The 21063-nt window shown below is 47.1% G+C and overlaps 1 protein-coding gene across 2 annotated transcripts; it reads left to right on the top strand.

Moving 5' to 3' along the window:
- Nucleotides 1-1553: 1553 nt before the first annotated feature.
- SF3A3 (splicing factor 3a subunit 3) lies at nt 1554-19776 on the top strand. Of its 2 annotated transcripts, none has more exons than XM_074976395.1 (17): nt 1554-1808; nt 2087-2134; nt 3298-3350; nt 4691-4796; nt 5308-5380; nt 6167-6258; nt 6680-6762; nt 10513-10651; nt 11221-11289; nt 11651-11718; nt 12879-12986; nt 13753-13822; nt 14794-14958; nt 15058-15168; nt 16384-16474; nt 18670-18725; nt 19457-19776. In XM_074976395.1, exons 1-17 carry the CDS (start codon nt 1713-1715, stop codon nt 19532-19534), a joined length of 1506 nt encoding a protein of 501 aa, XP_074832496.1. In that variant the 5' UTR covers nt 1554-1712; the 3' UTR covers nt 19535-19776. The 2 variants fall into 2 exon arrangements, with proteins under 2 accessions (XP_074832496.1, XP_074832497.1); XM_074976396.1 differs by lacking the exon at nt 1554-1808 and adding an exon at nt 1918-1972.
- Nucleotides 19777-21063: the final 1287 nt, after the last annotated feature.

The raw sequence follows: 21063 nt of genomic DNA on the forward strand, positions 1-21063 counted from the left end.
TTCATACTGGTTTGCTGGGACACTGACAGTAGTGCTCCCTGTAACGTGCACCTGCTCAGGGGAGATTCAGGTGCTGCCCAGCTGATTGGTAGAGTGTCCACAGCCAAATTTTGTTTCTCCCAGTGGTGCATACTCATACATGCCTTGGTGCACATAAAATTTTTATTCCATGCAGAGACAAAGAAAATATCTGCACATGGATGGAAAAGATTGGGGGGCAGTGCCATTAAAAGGTGCAAACGCCTCCTCTGGGGTATCACCATACAGAAGAGGATTCTGAGAGAGATCTGGGCTTTCCATTGCCCAGTTCCCCAGAGCAGCACCTACCAAGTGGCACTTGCTATGGGAAAGAATCACACCTGTGCCCTGCGGGAGGCAAGGCCCAGCGTCACTGGCCTGGAACAGGGGCTCGGCTCCCAGCTCCACCACAAACTCCATGTGTAGCCATCAGGAGAGTCACCACCCTGCGCGGAGCCGCGCTTTGCCAGGTGTGTAAGTGGCTAATGATCCTGTGCTCCCGCACAGGAGAGCGGAGAGTAAATCCAGGCGCGGCTCTGAGCTGCTCGGTGTAAATCTAGGGGCAATGCCGCCGCCACGGGAGAGAGTCACAACGCGCCGCCGCGAGGGAAGCCGGAGTGCAGGAGCTGTTCTCCAGGAAAGCTCGACCCTGCCATCTGCCGGAGGCGAGCCAGCCCCGGGAGCCTGCGGCGGTCACCGTCCCGCGCGGGGCCTGAGCCTGTAGCCGTCTCCACGGCAGGGCAGCGCAGCGCAAGCGGCATCGCCAGTGCCACGGGAAGGCCTCCCGGCCACGAGCCGGCTCCAGACCGCTGCGATCGGGGCCAGCGGGGAGAGGGCGCGGGGCGGCGCGACGCCCCGGCCAGCGATTAGAGCCTTGGCGGGGGGGGCGTGCAGCTTCCCAGCGCTGTCACGACCCCCGCGTGGCACAGATCGCGGCCCTGGCCCGTTGCCTCTTCGCGCCGCACCGTGAACGGCCTTTCCCGCAGGCCCCGCCCGAACCGCCGCCTCAGGCGGCGGCCGAGCGAACACGTGGGGCCGTGTCACCGCGCAGGGACGCTCCGGACCTGCGCACCCCTGGCTACCTGGGCGGGGGGGGCGCTGCAAAGCCGCTGGCGCGAGACGCGGGCGCCACGAACGCGCTCCCCGCGGAGGGGCCGGGGCGGGGCGCTGCGGCGCTCAGCTGCGCGCCCACCGGGGCCGCCCTGCCCCCACCGGCCCGCCCTGGCGGAGTCTTGTCCACCCCCCAGGTAGCGGTGCTGGGCCGAAGCACCCGCCCAAGCCTCTAGGGAACCCTACGGCCAGCCGCGGTGTGCGCCGGGCCGGGCCTGTGAGCGGGGAGCGCCGGGGAGGCGGGTTTCCGGTCGGAGCCGGAGGACGGAACGTCGGGGAGGCGGGTTTCCGGTCGGAGCCGTAAGCGGGGAGCGCCGGGGAGGCTGGTTTCCGGTCGGAGCCGGAGGACGGAACGTCGGGGAGGCGGGTTTCCGGTCGGAGCCGTAAGCGGGTAGCGCCGGGGAGGCCGGTTTCCGGTCGGAGCCGTAAGCGGGGAGCGCCGGGGAGGCCGGTTTCCGGTCGGAGCCGGAGGACGGAACGTCGGGGAGGCGGGTTTCCGGTCGGAGCCGTAAGCGGGGAGCGCCGGGGAGGCCGGTTTCCGGTCGGAGCGGCGGGAGGGCGGTTGCAGCCGGCGCGCGGGGAAGATGGAGACGATCCTGGAGCAGCAGCGGCGCTACCACGAGGAGCGGGAGCGGCTCATGGACGTCATGGCCAAGGAGATGCTGATTAAGAAATCCACGGTGCGCGCGGCGGGCAAGGGGCGGGGCAGTAACGGGCTGCAGACACCCCCGCAGCGCGCCTCCCCCGCGGCCCGTGTCCCGGTGGCGCTCCGGTAAGGCCGTTCCTGGCCCGAGCGCGGCGCAGGTGAAGCGATGCCCGTGTCCCAGCAGCGGCCTTGGCCCGGGTGAGCGAGGCTCCCGCCCGCCGCTCTGCGGCGCCTACCGAGCGGGGACTCTGCTGGGCTTTCACGGACGGGGCGTTAGTTAAAGTCCGGCTAATCCTTTCCCGTCTCTTGCAGTTACGTGACCAGATTAACTCTGATCACCGCACCCGAGCAATGCAGGACGTAAGTACCACCTCCTCCCTCTCTTCACAGCGCCTTCCCCAAAGCCGACGGGCCAGAGCACAGGCGGCTGGGCTGGCGTGTTGTGTTATTTTAAACAGCACACCACAAACGGTAATTCTGGATGTGTGCAGCAGAGGGTGTCTCCAGTTTCATTACATCACAACTGCTTTCAGAAACAGACCTTACTGCAAGACCCTAGGAGGGGTTGCCAAAGCCTGAGCTTGCTAAACCTCGCAGCCCTAGGTGGTAGGGAGGCCAAAATCCCACTGCCCTGGGCAGGGTCCCAAGGCAAAGTCTGAACCTAGGGGTGTCAGCCCCAGGCAGGGAACCTATAACGTAAGCTCTGTCACACAGATCTGAAGTCCTTGGACTTTGGTTTCAGCCCTGGGCTGTGGGGCTGGGGCTTGGGCTTTGGCCCTAGGCCCCAGAAAGGCTAAGCCAGCTCTGGTGGCAACCCTGTTAAATTGATGTGGTAACCCACTTTTGAGTCCCAAACTACAGTTTGAGACCCACTGGTGTAACAGGTTTAATACAAGATCAAAGGAAAATGGTATTTTGTACAGTATAGTAACTGCCAGACATATGTGAGCTTGTGACAGTATTTACTAGAGTACTGTTTACTATTCAGCTCATGATCAGAGTTTGCATAACTGTGTTTCTGTGAGCAAATTTTAGAAAATGTATTTACTCTGCAGACTTACCTGGCAGTGATGTTACAGGGTCTGCTTTCCACCACATATTACCTTTTGCCAGGACCTGGGCACATGGAGCTTGTGTTAGAGTGCAGGATGGATTTGCTTACCGCTTTTAGTATTAAAAGCTTTTTGGTATATTTAAAAGCACTGTGCTAATTACTTTTATTGTATCTAATTTATTGAACGCTGAAACTTCATAGAAGATCACGACATGACATGGGTAGCAAGATCTTGCATTTCCCTGAAAACACTTTCAGCAGCTTAATTTCCCTATAATGCTTCATTACCCTTCACTGAGCATTCTTTTATTTCTTTGTTTGTTTGGCTCAAGATTGTGAGATTATCCTGTCAAGCTTCTAAGAAAGCAGTTTATTTTTCCTAACATTTCTGCATATTGTCCTGTGTTGCAGCAGAGGTACATGCATAATGGCAATATGTTTTCAATTTTTTGTTTGTTTTGTTTTCTAGAGGTACATGGAAGTGAGTGGCAATCTGAGAGACTTATATGATGATAAGGATGGGTAAGTGTCTGCAAACAAAGATCTGATCTGACTTTTTAAAAAACTAAAAAGTCTGGTAGCTTAACTCCTAGATATAGGATATGTCTATACATCACTTAAACAGCCTCTTAACCCAAGCCCTGCAAACCCAAGTCAGCTGGCATGGGCCAGGCACTGATTTTTAATTGCATTGTAGATGACTTCTTAGTGCTTTCAAAACTACAGAAGGGTCTTAATGGCATTTCTTAAGGCCATATATAAAGAGAGTGAACCATTTAGAGCTATGGCACTTGTAATAGTAGAGGAGATTTCCCCCTCACCACCTTTCTTCAAAGGAAACTTAATTTTCTTCCATGAGTTTTATTGCACTTGCCAGATTTTAACTTGGGAGAGAAAGTCTAGTGCTGGAGACAAATTCCTGACAAGACTTGACATAACTTTTAGCCTGCAAAATACGGTTTGAGCCAAAGTGTGTGGGAGAGAGGGAAGGGGAGGGAAAGAATACATCTGCCATTAATGTAGCCTCTCTAAAGCATCATGTTGGAAAAGAAACTGCCACTGAAATGGTCTATCAAATGAGGTGCAGTTATGGCTGAGTTATCTTCACTCTTGTTAGTGGGTTTAATTAACTTTAGGGGGGGGGAGAATGAACAAAAATAACCAAATATACTAATTACAGAGTTCCACTCCTTGGTCATAGGAAAACTTGTAAGTGGTTAAGGATTCCTGCAAATCACATTTAACTTGCTGTGTGCTGCTTTGTCAGTAGAATAAGGGATAAAAGAAGGATTTTACTGGTTTTCTCCACTTGAACACTAAATTCTTCCATTGCTATTTCTACACTAGCACTTTTGTTGGCCAAACTTTTGTCCATCAAAGGTACGGAAAAACCTACACTCCTGACCAAGATATATTTTACTGACAGAAGTGCCAGTGTGGGCAGCAGCACCATTTGTTGGTTTAATTATGCTGACAGGAGAGCTCTGACCCTTTGGCATAGAGCGGCTACACGGGAGACCTTGCAGCTGCGCTACTGTAAAGTCTGTAGTATAAATGTAATCTATGTGACATTGCAAAGGTAATTGGGGACCATTCACCTGAATGCAGGAAGGAGAGCAAAGCCCCAAAATTGAGATATTTCTGTAATTTTGGGTTAGAGTTCGATATTGCAAGATGAGTGTTCCTTTTTCCATGTCTTAGGGAAGCCTTCTGAAATCAGAAAGTCAGGACTAGACACAAAGAGACTCATTAATAAAATTTTCAGATTACATTGACTTTGATATGCTTGCTGTAAATAATCCTAATCCTACCCTCTTGTTACCCTCAAAATCAGATGTCTGTTCTTTCTCCTGGCCCCTCAGGTTACGGAAGGAGGAGCTCAGTGCCATCTCAGGGCCAAATGAATTTGCAGAATTCTATAATCGACTAAAACAGATCAAGGAGTTTCACCGGAAGCACCCAAATGAGGTAAGCACCCTGTATGTCATCTCTCCCAACAGAGAGGAGGAGTATATACAGCACCGAGTGCCCTTGGGTGCTTTGCATTATCAGTTCAGCTCTTCTCAACCTATTTCATTTACAGCAAATTTGAGAATGTTAAAACGTGGCCAGTGATTTTAAAATGGGGGCCACATCCAAGTTACTGTGATAGAAAAGGCATTCTATGAAAGAGGGAGCAGCAGAAGAATGAAGGAACATGCACAAGGCTAAAATCATGTGCATGAATGTTGTGCCTTCAGTTTAGGAGCTGTATTTTCTGCTGCTGGTGAGGCATTCAGCGTTGCCTTCCATGTGCTGTCCAGGGTGCTTTTTAGGGGCACTGGGTAGCCTCTTCCTGTCTGTGAAGAGGGGAATTCTGCAATAAGTTCATTATGGACAGTGTAGATGTGTCAATGTGACATCACATTAATAGGTCTGGACTTACTCTAATGAGTGTGTGTCTATACATTTTTGTTCTAACTTTTGATTTTTCCTGAAGATCTGTGTGCCAATGTCAGTGGAATTTGAGGAACTATTGAAAGCCAGAGAGAATCCCAGTGAAGAGGCACAAAGTAAGTCTGTGGTTTCGTATTTAAACTGAGATCTAGCAAAAATGCCTTGCTTGCTTGTTATTAATTACTGAGTTGTCTGCCATTGTATAATCTCTGAATCTCACCTCTTAATAACCTTTGAAAGTTACTTTCAGGTTTAAGTACCTGTGTGTTTATTACAGGTAATCTGGATTGTCCTGCATTAAAAATGCCTCTGACTTGAGCGTGGTTCACAAACTGTGGGTTGGGACCCCGAAGTGGCTTGTTATCCGCATTTTTTAGACTTTGGTTTTGGGCCCCAGGAAGGCCGTACCCCTCCACCTATGATTGAATTGAAAGCCTGAGGGTTTCAGCCCTGGGCTGTGGGGTCACATTGCAGGCTCTGTGCCTGGGGCTAAAGCTCTTGGGCTTCTTCTTTGCTCCTCTTCTCCCCCCACCAAAGCTCAGGATGGTGGGGTCAGGCTTTGTCCTTGACAGCAGGGTGGGGTCAGACTCGGGCTTTGGTCTCCCCCCCGGCCATTGTGTAGTTACTTTTGTTGTCAGAAGGGGGTCATGGTGCAGTGAAGTTTGAGAACCCCTAATTTAGTATGTTACTGTGAAGGAGCTCTTAGCTATTATTCTACAAACCTGCGGAAAGATTAAGAAACGTGTCACATACAACCATACCTTTTATTCAGCTGCAGTTCCAAGCTGCGCTTACGCGAGATGGTTCTAACATAACAGGTATACGTGAAATGAGAACAACTGATCGTAACTTTGATCTTTGGTATTTCTAATGAAGCTTTTTGCATAATGTGTCTTCTATAGATCTAGTGGAGTTCACAGATGAAGAAGGTTATGGTCGGTACTTGGATCTTCATGATTGTTACCTCAAGTACATTAACTTAAAATCATCAGAGGTAATTGCGTAGGAAACATCCTCAAATACCTTTTCTTGAGTTAGAGCTGAGCATTTCTGATGTTATTTAAAATAGTTCATTTCCACACGTGTTACTTGGGTTCCTGTTTTTTGGAGGCTGTGAGGTAAGGATTTTTTTAATTTTAAGTGACGCTTTCCTGGCTTCTCCCATTTGTGAAGTTGCATCCACAGCTGCTCTTGTGGGCCTCTCCATTTATATTGTTTTGATAAAGGGTTAAAGAAGGACACAGCCTGTGTTACCAAATAGCTCATGGTCTCTAAGATGGCATAAGACAGAAAAAGTGTCATGCTGCAAGCCAGAATGGAGGCCAGGGAAGATCCCGTTTCTTGTGGTGCTGCTGGCTGCTGTTAATCAGGCTGTTTTGTGTATCCGATCTAACTCCCTGCCTCTTTATTTTCAGAAACTGGATTACATCACATACTTATCCACATTTGACCAACTCTTTGATATTCCCAAGGAGAGAAAAAATGCTGAATATAAGAGGTGGGCCCTACATCCACAACAGACTGTGTAGGAAGAATTAATTGCTGTGGTGTATGTTCAGGGCCTGAGTGAAATTCTCTTCATAACCAGTTTTGAGTTGTGGCTTTTCAAGCAAAGCTTATGCAAACTTGTGATTTTACATTTTTTAGGCCAATTACTGAGTCTGTGCTCTGAGTGCAGGATTCATTAACATCTGTAGAAGGAGTAAGTTGATTTCAGGGCTTTGTTTCTGCAGTTGGCAGATCTTGCAGCAAGTCTGGTGTTGCAGTAGAACAAGTAAGAGTATTTCTTGTCTCTTAAGTGGTTGCTGTAAGCAGTTACATGATGATGCTTTAGTGAAGGGTACCAAGATACTTCAGTTTGACATAAATCCAATATCCATATTCAGTCCTTGATTTTTAGTGTCTAGCAGAGTAATGGATTGAAGCGCACAGGCTTATCTTTTGAAAGAGTTGTGCAGATTTCCTGTGGAGGTGAGGGTGGAGGGTATGTGTGCATGGACTGAAAAAAAAAAAAACCAGTGGCTGGCTCGGGTCAGCTGTCTTGGGTCAGTGAGTTTTACCCCTTTGTGCACCTGTCCTGAGAGGTCAGATTATGAGTGATCTCTTTATGAAAGTATTCACTCACAGAGGACCTGGCGTTTTTATGTCTTTAATCACTTTGCTGTGTGTGTTCATTTAAGCACATGGCCGTGGTCTGGCTACGTCCACATAGAAGTTGCTGGGGCATATAGTGCCCTGGCTGAGGTATGCCACATGTAGTGGGCATGTGTAGATCCATGGATCTTGGAGGTTTTCTTGTGGGGAGTGTTGCTTCTTGTAGCAGTGGAGCTAGGACTGCACATTTTGCATCTGTTCTGGCAGGATCTGGCACCACTTTGAGCTGGTGGGTCCTGATCTGTGATCTTGCTTCTGGCGACGATGAGGTGTGGGGGAATGGGGGAAGGAAAGAAAGTGTTGTTCAACTGCCAGAATAGGGGGTGCTCAGGAAAGATTTCTTTCAGCATGTGGTCCCCATGGAGTATAGGTTGTAAATGACATCATCCCATATGGGTTCCAGTATGGAGTAGGGGGCATGTAGAGAGAGGTATCTGTTCAGATGGTGTTTTATGTTTCTTTAGCAGCAAACGCTTCAGGTATTTGAGTGACTAGTCCCATAATGTGATCCACTTTTTTCTTTGTGTGTGTGAAATTTTCATTTTGGACAGCACAATCCAGTATTTCCCATTGTTGTATTCCGTGTTTACGTCGCTGTATTGATCCCAATATAGTAGATAGACAGTGCAAGTGCGGAAATATCTCTAATTGGGTCAGCTTCTTTTGGTGAGAGGCAAGCTTTTGAACCCTAGGAGGCTCTTCTTCAGGCCTGGGAAAGGTACTGGAACATCACAGCTGAATACAAGTATATAGCAGTTAACACATCTCGGGGCCCTTCACGGTTAAGGGGTATGTTAATACCTCTGTGTGGTGAGGGAGATGGATGAGTGGAGCACGTTTAGTGGGTTATTACAGTCTATAAGCTAAAACTGTAGTGTTTCTATTCTTGGGAGGGTAGCGGTGTTAGTCTGTATCTGTGGCACCTTCAAAAGTATTAGTATGTGGGCACCAGATTTCGTGGGCAAAAAATATGTTTGTCAGATTCATCTAATGAAGTGGCTTTTTGCCCATGAAAGCTTATGCCCAAATAAATCTGTTAGTTCTGAAGGTGCTGTAGGACTCCTCATAGTGTCTCTACTGAGTTCCTGAGACATCATGTCTAGCAAAGGTATGAATTTAAGTTCCCAGGCTCACTTTTTGAAGGTGTTGCACAGATTTTTTTTGAGTAGAGGAAGTTCAGAGGTCAGATACACACTGATTGCTTTGTGAGAAGCATTCATGCACAATCAGGATGAAAATTCACTGGGGGAAATGTGAAGGGGTACTCTATAGTTGTAATTCTGATGTTTCACAAAGTAATGACTTTCCTCAGAATCCACATGCTCTGGGAAACATGCAGCAGGACCTAAGTGAGTCAATATTTTGTAATTTTCCAAAAGGCTTAAGTTTTGGCCTTGTTTCTCCTTTGAAGTCAATAGGAATTTTATTTTAGACTTCAGCTGGAGGAGATTTAGGCTAATGCTGAGCACTTTGAAAGCCTCATCAGCTGTCTTTTAGCCTTTATGGTTGTGAAGGCTAGGGATATTAAACTTTAACAGATAAGCCTCACCCTAACAAGGAGAGGCTTACCAGTTACAGTTAACTCATATAGGCTGGAGCAGCCCCCACCCTGTGGCACACCAGGACTGCTTTGGCTCAGCTGGTGCATCCTGGGGCCTTCCACGGATGGGGGATGCTTTGTCTGGGCCAGAGCACCCCATCCTGTGGCATTCCCAGGCTGGGCTGAGACAGACAGGGGCTGCTCCAGAAGGGCTGGAGCAGCCTCCCCAACTGCCCCCTCCCCCACGCGAGTTTAATTGGATAACCAATTAAATGAGATTTTATATCCCTAGTTCAGTCATAAGTAATGAAAGGTGTGAGCTGAACCAGCCACTTGTCAAGTTAATGGTGAAAACATAGTATCTTAACCATGCTCAAAGAATCCTGGGTTAAATGCGCCTGTGTAACTAAGGTTCAGTGACATGGTGGTAAAAATATTGGAAGCCACCAAAATCCTGTCCCACATAGAGTTCCTGCTGATGCTGTTGAAATTGTAGTAGTACTAGTGGGAGGGTTAACAAAATGTTCTGTACTTACAGACAGGGCCGTGGTTGAGACCCAAGTCATGATAGAATGTGGTGCTCTGTGGATTGTGTGTCTGAAATAACCCAGGTTAGAGAACCTTGGTAGAGCTCTCTGGCATGATTTAATCAGGGGATCTGCCATGGGAGGAATAAAACAGTTTGGGTCACAAGTATGTTTGAATATGCAGGAAATATGATGATGTTTGTAATGTCAAGAAAGCCAAATATCATCAATCCACACTCACTGCTAATTATTTTACAGTAACTATCCAGAGATAGTATTGGAGGGGTAGCCATGTTAGTCTGGATCTATAACAGCAACGAAGCGTCCTGTGGCACCTTATAGACTAACAGAAAAGTTTTGAGCATGAGCTTTCGTGAGCACAGACTCACTTCATCAGATGCTGGTCCAGCATCTGATGAACTGAGTCTGTGCTCACGAAAGCTCATGCTCAGAACTTTTCTGTTAGTCTATAAGGTGCCACAGGACCCTTCGTTGCTATCCAGAGAGAGTTCGTCTCTTTAGATGATTTTTCACCATCTGTTTCGTGCTGTTTATTTTTTTTCTCTTTCCAAGTCCATACGCTTTGTAGGCAAGCTTCTCTGTGTAAATGTTGAGCCTTTTCAATTGCAGACAAATCATCTCATCCTGAATTGCTGTTTATAGGAGTAGCAGATGATGTGAAATTAAATTAAACCTACATGTCTGTTTGGGAGGTATTTGTCAACTGTGAATGTTGCCGCAAATCTAAAAAGCCAAACAGATGAAGTTTCATTGTGACTGGGGCTTCTGGTGAAATAACTTGTTATGTAGAGGTTGTTTTTAAGAGCCAGGAGTTTGTTCAGTAGAACAGAGATTGATTGATTGGGAAGGAAAGAGACAGTGGGCAAGGGGTATGCTTCCCTATATAATTGTTGGGTAAGGGTTATCACCATGATGAGGTTCAGTATGTATGATGCAGAAATGTCTAATACATTCATCTTACCCAAACTCTGATAGCAAGTTACCTGAACTGCTCTTCCTCTACCAGGTATCTTGAAATGCTTCTTGAGTACCTTCAGGATTACACAGACCGAGTGAAGCCATTGCTGGATCAGAATGAACTCTTTGGGAAGATTCAGAATGAGTTTGAGAAGAAGTGGGACAATGGAACATTTCCTGGTTGGCCGGTGAGCAAGCAGTATGCTCGCATGAAATGCGGATTCATTGCTGTCCGTGTGGGTATGGTGTGGTGGCCATCAGGGTTAGCAATCTCTGTGTGTAGTGTAAATCAGTTGTATCCCAAAGCAGCAGAGACATAGCGTACTGCTAATGTGTTTTCTGTCTTTCTTTCCAGTTATCTGGAGGTTTCCCATATATTCGGTTGTTTAGTGCTGAGCTCCCCCGCATTGTAAATTATGTTGTTCTCGAAGCAGGAACAGTATTTTGGTATTGCTGTTTATACACGATGGCTACATGTACACTAGAGTTTTGTAGGCAAAACTGGGGTTTTGTCGACAAAACTCGTGGAGCATCTACATACAAAATGCATTTTGTTGACAGTTTCAGGGGGGCCCTTTCGTCAACAGAGTGGATCAAAAGATCAATCTGCTTTTATGTGTAGGCAATCTGTCTGCAGAAGTTTTGTCGGAACATCTCTTCCAACTGTAACTTCTGTAGGCAGATGCTTCCAGTATAGACGTAGCCTATGTGACATTGTGAATATGCATCTAGCAACATATGTTGCTTTTCTTGGCAGAAAGAGACCAGCAGTGCGCTCACCCATGCTGGCGCCCATCTGGATCTCTCAGCCTTTTCTTCTTGGGAGGTACGTTCTCAGTGTGAACCATTTTATACTGAAGATGTTGGTGGGATCCATCCACCTCGTTCCTTTTGAAAATTCTCTTTATGGAAATGTGAAGCTGTGGCCACAACCGCTGTGACTGGAGAGTTCACTATGCAGGTGTCCTCTGCTTGTTGTCACTAGTAATTGAGAGGCATTTTTAATCCACTGTAACTGTGGCCTAATGCTTGCTGTAAATGCCATTGATCTGGGTAGAGGAGAGCTGCCTTAGTGCTTTCATGAGCAATGTGGGATTTTTTTAATGAATTAAAATGGACACACTTGGATCATCTCGTTCACAACTGAAAACAATGCTTATGCACATTGGTTTGTTTTAATTGTACAGGAATTGGCCTCCCTAGGACTGGACAGATTAAAATCTGCCTTACTGGCTTTGGGTCTGAAGTGCGGCGGGTAAGTAGTTGTGGCCTTTTTCAATTTTTTTCAGTTATTGAGCTGCTTGTCTCATATTTCTGCCTGGGATATCTGTTTGCTATTCCAAATGTCTGTGGAATAATTCTTATCTAAGACAATACAGAAAGCAACACAAGGTATTCTTGTCATATACTTTGCTTTGGAGTCTCAGGTTCATAATGGACTAATGTATAAGTGCAAAGCACTCCATTTATGAAGAAACAATTCATTATTCACCTACAAAATGGGAAGTGACTGCCTAAGAAGGAGTACTGTGGAAAGAGATCTAGGCATCATAGTGGACCGCAGGATAAATATGAGTCAAGAGCATGACACTAGCAAAAAAAAAATCAAACATCGTTCTGGGATGCATTAGCTGAAGAGTGTTTACAAGCAAGACAAAAGAACTAATTCTTCCACTCTGCTCTGCACTGATTAGGCATGAACTGCAGTATTGTATCATGTTCTTGGTGCCACATTTCAGGAAAGATGTGGACAAACTGGAGAGAGTCTGGAGAAGAGCAACAAAGATGATTCAAGGTCTAGAAAACATGAGGGAAGATTGGAAGAATGGGGTTTGTTTAGTCTAGAAAAGAGAAGAGTGAGTAGGGACATAAGTTTTCAAGTATCTAAAAGATTGTTAGAAGAAAGAGGGTGAAAAATTATTCTTCTTAACCTCTAAGGATAGGACAAGAAGCAGTGGGCTTAAATTGCAGCAAGGGAGGCTTAGGTTGGGCATTTGGAAAAATTTCCTTACTTTCAGAGTTGTTAAGCACTGGAATAAATTGCCTATGGAGGTTGTGGAATCACCATCATTGGAGACTTTTAATGGCAGATTAGATAAACACCTGTCAAGGGTGGTCTAGATAGTATTTTTCTCTGTCATGGTTACAGGGGGCTGAACTTGATGACCTCTCGAGGTTCTTTCCAGTTCTCTGATTCTGTAATGCAGAAAAGTAGGACCTCAAGAGCTTTTGGAAACAAAAGGGGTGCCTAAGCCATGCTCTTCAAGGATCTCTGAAACACGATGCTTAGTTTTATAATCTCATGACCTCTGTATGATTTAATTTGTGATATAATTAAAAATTATGTGAGCATAAACCAATCCACTTAAAAATAAACCTGCACCCTAGATTCACCTTCTGCCCTGCCTTTTCCAGCACTCTGGAAGAGCGTGCGCAGAGGCTGTTCAGCACAAAAGGCAAATCCTTGGAAGCCCTTGATTCTTCCTTGTTTGCCAAGAATCCGAAGACAAAAGGCAGCAAAAGGTGAGCCCGTAAACGTTTCATACCCTGGGTGTCCCTTCACTTGGACTAAAAGTCTCCTGCTTGACTGGGTTGTCACTCTCGTTAATTATTGCCCCAGGCTATGTCTACACTAGCCCCAAACTTCGAAATGGCCATTTACATGGCCATTTCGAAGTTTACTAATGAAGCGCTGAAATACATATTCAGCACCTCATTAGCATGCAGGCGGCTGCGGCACTTCGAAATTGGCGCAGCTCGTCCCGATGGGGCTCCTTTTTGAAAGGACCCCGCCTACTTCGAAGTCCCCTTATTCCCATCTGCTCATAGGAATAAGGGGACTTCGAAGTAGAAGAGGAGCCCCGTGAGGATGAGCCGCGCGGCAGCGAGCTGTGTCAATTTCGAAGTGCCACAGCCGCCCGCATGCTAATGAGGTGCTGAATATGTATTTCAGCGCTTCATTAGTAAACTTCGAAATGGCCATTTAGAAGTTTTGGGGCTAGTGTAGACATGGCCCCAGTGACAGATGTTCTCCCTTGCAGTAGTGATAAATGGCAGAATTGAGATATTCCTGGAGCATTCAAATGCTCTGCTTTTTGGGGTCAGATGACTGAGTTAGTTGGTTGGAGCATCTGGCCTGACTGCTCGGTACATATGCAGCAGAGACTACATGGAATGGTTAATATGTGTTTCCCCACATTCTTTGTAGCTATAAATCAAGTGTACCTTTCGGAATCAGGTGCATTGACAGTGTTCGCAGTGTTTGACAAAGTTCCCCTTTGTATTTTAGGGACACAGAGAGGAACAAAGACCTTGCATTCCTGGAAGCACAGGTCTATGAGTACGTAGAAATTCTTGGGGTAAGATTTTTACTTTTTGCCTTTTTTGAGCTTTGCAATGGCAGGGCCTTCAAATTTGTTGTGAGCTCATTTGTGTTTTCCATTTCACCTTTTAAGCAGCACATATAGAAGGGTTATTTTATGTACAGTGTTGCACAGACCCAGAGATCTTTCAGGCAGTGGGTTCGAATTGCTTATTCCTATTTGTTAACTTGTCAGCTTCTAGTGAATAGTGCATCTCCTACAAGAGTGGTGCTTAAGGTGGATCTGCCTCTGTGAATGGCATACCCTGAATCTTTGTGTAACCCAGGTGGGGGAATCACGAGTGCCCTTGGGTGGCCTGTTCTCCTCCATGTAGAGCTTAGATTTCACATCTAGCCAGCAGAGGGATCAAGCCCTGTGAGTGCTGCCTTCAGTCTGCTTCATGATCCTGCTGCAGTTCTCATTGGTGACTCCTGGACGGCTGGTTGCCACCACTGCTAACCAGCTCTGAAGTGATTGTAATTCAAGATTTCCACTATTTTCTTGCAGTGAGGCTTGTGCTATGCCCAGCAACCTGGCATATGGTGCTGAGCAAAACGGGGTGGACTTCTGGACTGGAGCAGGGAGAGGAGAGAATATCCCAGTGGTTAGAGCATTGGCCTTGTAAACCCAGGGTTGTGAGCTCAAGCCTTGAGGGGACCTTTCAGGGTTATGGGGCAGGTTAGATTAAAAATATCTGTCAGGGATGGTGATAGGCCCTGCTGTGTGTGCAGGGGACTTGAGATCCCTTCCAGTTCTCTGATGTATGCATATCTCCATGTTTTTCTTGTGTGACTGCAGCCAAATTGGTGCAGTGTTGTGATACAAACACTATGGAAGCCAGTGGAGGGGATTTTACCCAAGAAGAGTGAATGCTCATATGATTCCCTCACCCTTTTTTTCCCCCCTCTGACATATTCTGCCATCTTTGGCTGTTGCACTTCATGCCTGTGTGCTTTCCTGCATGGTAGGAGCAGAGACATCTCACCCACGAGAATGTGCAGCGTAAGCAAGCACGCACTGGTGAGGAAAGAGAGGAGGAAGAGGAAGAGCAGATCAGTGAGAGCGAAAGTGAAGATGAAGAGAATGAAATAATTTATAACCCTAAAAACCTGCCTCTTGGATGGGATGGGAAGGTGAGGCTGGTTCCCAATTGCTCCAGAGCAGAGCTCTTTAACTGCGGCCAAACACCTATCTTGCAATCTGACCTAAGCTTTGTCTGGCTTGTTTTTCAGCCTATCCCTTATTGGCTATACAAACTACATGGTTTGAACATCAACTACAACTGTGAGATTTGTGGTAACTACACCTACCGAGGGCCAAAAGCTTTCCAGCGACACTTCGCAGTAAGTAACGCCTTGGCATGGACCCATCAGTTGATTTTGAGGTGACCCTGGGTGTATGTAACTAATGGAACAATGGGGTCTTGTTCATTGGCACTTTCTTAATGCTGAGCTGCAGGGCTGTATTGTTTGAGCTCTAACTCATTTGAATAACTCCTCAGGAACCATTTGACCTTGGTGGTTGTAGGGCCTCCCTCCTCCGGTACCCAGATTCTAATGTCTAGTACTGCCTGAGCTGTGCTGTGTACCTGGTAGCTGCTGCTTGAGACAGGCAAGCACCTTACTGTAAAGCTCTCTGGCAAAGCTGATAGAGGAAACAAGTTCCATAAAACCCCAGATCCAAGTTATAGATTTGAATAGCTTTTAAAATATACCTAGGAGCAAACTGGTTTTCTGAGGGATATAAATGTAAGTGAACTCTGGTTTGTTACTACTGAGGTTCTGGGCATTAGAAGAAACCTACACTGGAAACCAGTCAGATGGCTGTTCTGGATGTTCCTTTTCTCCTTGGGCTAATAATGGTTTAATTATAATGGACCTAAAAAGGCATGTTTTTAACCCTGTGCTTCTGCAGTATATGAATGAGAGCTCTTATTTGTGAACATGCTGTTTAAATGAAAGTGAACTTCGTGCAGTGGTAACTAGGAGTTTATAGCACTGCGTAAGTCCCCACGCCTGCTTGCCAGCGAATTCCTGACAAAACCCTACAGGATTTCAACTAAAATCAGTCTTGCCAAAGCATGTGAACACTGTATGGTTATTGCACTCTTGTGGAGTCCTTGGCCTTGTGGAAGCACAAACTGGTTTTAGACTGTTGTTGTTATAGTGTATAGCTTAGTTCTAAGATTTGACAGTATAGAATTCTCAGAGGCTGGCTAGACACCATTACCTTGAAATGTGTAATCAGTTTAAAAGTAGCTTCAGGTTCTGCCCCTACTAATTGTTATGGAGTTACAATCACATTTTCCTGTTTTAATTCTTTCTTGTATTGGTGCATGAAAGACCCAGGTAGAAAGGGGAGGTTGACATCTGTCAAAGGAAACAGCTTGGAAAATATGGAGAAAAATAGTTTTTCTTCTCATTTTCCATTTTAGTCTTATGGATGTTTGGTTTATTCATGTTTTCAGGCAGGTCTGACTTACTTTTGATGGTGTAGCTGTACTTTGCGAGCTGGATATAACTCTCTTGTGTACACTGGTCTTTCTGCTCTGTTTCCAGGAGTGGCGCCATGCTCATGGGATGAGATGCCTGGGCATTCCCAATACAGCCCATTTTGCTAATGTCACACAGATTGAAGACGCAGTCTCTTGTAAGTGATGGTGGCACATTTCTGTTCAGAACTGGGAGCAGGTGGGGGGTCTGTGTTCACTGTGCTTTTCTTTTGGACACATGTGGGTTCCTGCTGTGCTCACCAAATGCCTTGCCATTGGCAATGTGGCCAGTGGGGGGGGGGGGTAACTTTTTATGTGGTGGAACCTCAGTCATCCAACTGGGGGACACAAAGCTCCTTCAGATAATCAAGAGGCTCGTTATATGTTGTTGAAATGCATGAAGTTCTCGCTGCATGTCTCTGTGGTGGGCAGGGAGAAGAGAGAAGTGACCTGATGAAATTAGGCAAGGCAATCCAGTAGGTAAATCCTATGGCAAGCATGCAGCATTAGCTCTTTAACAGGCCCATAATTGCTGGTGTTGGCTTTGGGTACTTCAGGCCCTGCCAGAATGTACAGCTTCTGTTCTGAGCAAGGACCTGCTGAGGGCAGTTACAGGCAAGAAGTTGCCTGGCCACACGAGAGAGGTGCAGGACTTTACTCTCTCTAGTTCTGGAAGCAAGGGTGCGCTAGCTGTCCCATCTTACGCTGGCAACTCTGGAACAGGAGGGAGTCTGACAGCCTCTCTGCCTGGGCACAGCAATAACACCCAAGCAGAGGAGTGTAATATTGCTGTTAAAGCTCTGTCCTTCCAGCAGCTGGGTGGTGCAGTGTTCAACTCATGAAGATGTCAGCATGCCAGTAGTTGCAGGCACTCACTGTTCTAGCGCATTTGCTTGAGGATTACAACTTCCTAACTACTGTGTAGACCATCTAAGGCAAAGTTTCTTTGATGTAGCCAGTGGGGGCTTTTCTTATGGCCACAGCCTCCAGGGCAATCACTGGTGGGCAGGGGGGTGGGTCAGTGGCACCTCCCCCATGGCCACCAGCAAGGATGGGTCCTGTGCCACTCTGGAGCCACAAATGCCAGATGAGCATGCAGCTCGTGAGTTCCCCACTTTCCCAGGGCATTGAGGTTAGGGGTTCTGACTTCAGCCCTGGCTTTGTGGTTAGCAGGGGCTCCAGTCAGGGAGCTTCACACTGCAGCCCTGGACCCTGGCCATATGGCAGTGGGTGCTGGACCTCAGCTCCTCACACTCCCCATGTTGCCCCGGCCGTCACTGTTTCCCATCCCACTTCCCTATCCAGGGCTTAATTTGTCCCCTGGCTTGCTAGAGCAGAGTATGTCTGCTGTGGAAAAAAAATGTGTTTTGTTAATATCACTTCTCGCAGCTTCCCAGCTAGCTAGTAAGTCTGCTGTGAAAAGTGACATTAACAAACTTAGAGAGAGCTCCTTTCATGGCAGCAGATTTACTAGCTGAGCAAGCCTTAATAAATAAAGGGGAGGGCAGCCAAAAAGCATCAGAAACAACAACGAAGACAAAGCACCTTAATTGTGTTTCTGGTCTGTTTAGGTCCAGCGAGAATAGAGATAAGGGTGCATTATTTTGAGTCTGCCAAACAAACCAACCCTGACTGAACCTGTATGTGTGCACAGTTTTTGTTTTCCATAGACAAAAGTATTTTAGGAAGAATTCTTAGAGCAGCCACCAGCAGGAGTTGGTGCTGCCAAAATTTGTCCCGAGAGCCACTGCACTAAGTGGTGCCCATGAAACATTCTGGCTCTGGTGCAGTGCAGCTGATCTAGAGTTCCCTTTGCTTTCCTTCCTCTGTAACGGGCTTGTGAGCTTATCCAATCAGAACTCTTCCCCTTCCCTGTGCTGTTCCAGCTTGCTGGTCTCCTTTCCCTTAAAGCTTCCCTACCAACGGGCTTGAGGCAGACGTGCCTCCTGTCTCGAAGGGGAGTGTTGGCAATGTCTCAGAGAGCTGCAGGGTTGGAGTGTCCTGAGCCGACATTCAAGTGCTGTTCCTTTTAGATCTGATGAGAGATGCTGAACACAGTGTGAACTCCTTAGGAAGCAATTTGGAGCACATGCAAGTGCTTCAAGACAGCCGAATGCGTCAGCCAAGCAGGCGTCTTACATTAATTGTCAGCCCAGTCTGAGGCTCTGCTGCTCAGCCATCTGCCTGAGCTGTTATGACGAGATTCTCTTGTTGAGTAATCAATGCTGTCTGTGGCAGCCAGCGACGCTGAAGGGTGTGTTTTAAGAGGTGGCAATGTACATACTGCGCTTGGCTACATGCTGATGGCTGACTGAAAATGGCCTTCTGATCCTGTGTGACTTTGTATTCCCAGTGTGGGCAAAGCTGAAGCAGCAGAAGGCTTCGGAGAGATGGCAGCCTGACACAGAGGTGAGCTGAGAACCAGTGCTCGGATCTTGCCATTACTGTCTGGCTAAGTCTCTTGTTACCCTGCGTAGGCTCTGTAGCCCCAGCAAAAGAGGGACCAGTTTTCCAGGGACTCTGTTAGATGCTGGGGAGTGTGCTTGAAAGCCACCCTGCTTGTCACAGACCTCCTGTTGGTGGAGCTGTTGAGAGCTGCACACTTGGCTGGGAAATGTACTGCCTGAATCTTGTCCCTCTCTTCAGTATCTAAACCCTTCCTCTTTGCAGAGGGGCAGGGGTGTTAATCATAAAGGCAAGAGATTCCATGAAGTCATTCTGTGAACATTGTAACTAAGAACTGTCCATTGTAGCCCAGGGGGCTAGCAGGATGGAGCAGACTGTCTGTAGGAGGAGTGGACAATGCAGTGTGAAAGACCATGTATTGTAGAACATACCATTGTTCTACTCGGTTTAGCTAAGTTGTGATGGAGTGGACTGTATATTGCAGCAGGCAGGCAGTGTAACAGCTTAGAATGCTCCACTTCCATCCTCACTGCGAACCAATGTTCCTCCTCCTCTGGGAGTCTGCTGAGAGAACCTACATGGAGATGTGCTGCAGGGGTGGGATCTTAGTCTGGTTTACTTTGAGGGGCTGACAGGCGGCTGTGGGTAGAGCTAAACCTCGGTAACTGTTCTGTCTCCCATTCCTGGCTCATCCTGTGCCCAAAGAGCTACATGTGTTCTCGCTTCCCTTCTAGGAGGAATATGAGGATTCCAGTGGGAATGTGGTAAATAAAAAGACCTATGAAGACTTGAAACGTCAAGGGCTACTGTAACTTGTTCTGTTGGAGGATTTGGGGTCTCCAAGGCCCTTGGTGAAGCACACTGAGCCTTTTCTTCTCTGTACTTCATATTTTTTGTTCCACATGAGACTACATTTCAAGGGCACTTTGTAGAATTATTTCTAGTGAGTCCTTTCTTGTGCACCAGAGAGCTGCGCTGTCCCAAATGTATTTCATACTAAATGGATACTGCAAAAATAAACCGATTTTAATGGCAGAAGTGCTGAATAACTTCTCTCCTTTCATAGCCAGAGACAGAAAATCTCAGCTTGATTAAAATATCAAGAATATCCCATATACTTGGCTATTAGAGATCACTAGAGCCCTGGAAAACTATGGGTATCCATGCATACATGGGTATCTGCATCCACCGATGTCACTGTAGCTCATTTTTACAGATAGAAATGTGGTACCTGCCCAGGGCTCTAATCATTGTTTCTCTTATGCTCTGGTTCTTGAGTGCTTTGGTGGGATGGACATTTTAAAAATCCATCCCGAGTTAAAGTCAACCTTCGGTCCACAGGACTCTGAACTGAGTCGTGGGAATAAGATTTTTGTTTTCCCTTTGCCATGGTTTCTGGCAATGCAGTTACTGTAGGCGGAATTGGGCATGAGGAAGCTGGTGGGCTGCCCAGTGTGAGTGAATGCAGGAGAATGTAGAGCAGCAGCAGGCAGCATGAAAGCTGATTTCTGGGTATGTCAGTGCTCTACAGTTATTGGGGGCATTGCTTCCCCCCTTCTCTCGATCAGAAGCACAACAGCATCTGCTGCCATAAAGTGCCTGGAGGCTTCTGTGCTGGTGATGCTTGGATGTTCCTTTTGACCTTGTACTGCAAGAAAACCACCACCAGACCTTGACCACAGGAGTGGGAGTGTATGAGTCAAGCATGCAAGTTCCTTTTAATCAGGCTGTTCCTGAACATCCACCCTGAACTGCTGAGAAATGGGCCACTGCCACTATCCAGTGGAAGCGTGTCTGGTTCCCAGCGGGGTTAGCATCAGCCCGGCCTGAGCTCTGTGCTGTCAGTAGTGCTGCTGGAGCTGAGGTGGCTGGGAGAGGCACCGGGTTGGGCAGGGGCTTGCTATGAATGAATGGGGTGGCCTTTGCCAGGGGCATAAGCAATTGGGTTTAGGGTCAGTTACAGCTGGCTTAACTCCTTCAGTGCCAGCTTCAGCCTCTCCCGCAATGGGGACTGCAGGAGTCCAGCTCAGTAACTTTGGTAGTTGGTTGTTTCAAACGATGCGTGTTGGTGAGAGTGAGAAGGAGATCTCTCATCTAGCCCTGAGGGAGGGAGGGAATGCCCTGGGAGACATTGTCCCTCTCTGGTAAAGCTGCTTTGCAGCCCATCCCTGATTGATGAAAGTCCATTTTTGCTGTGGATAAGCTGTGCCTGAACCTTTAGGAGGGTTCCCTCGGGTTTGGCTCTGAGACTGGTGTGTAGAGTGGTTGCTTGCTGAAGGTATGGTAGGGTCTACTGATCCAAATGTGGAAGGCACAGTAGAGGGTCCCAAACTCACCTCTG

The sequence above is a fragment of the Carettochelys insculpta genome, chromosome 24 (genome assembly GCF_033958435.1).
Source record: "Carettochelys insculpta isolate YL-2023 chromosome 24, ASM3395843v1, whole genome shotgun sequence".
Classification (NCBI taxonomy): Eukaryota; Metazoa; Chordata; order Testudines; family Carettochelyidae; genus Carettochelys; species Carettochelys insculpta.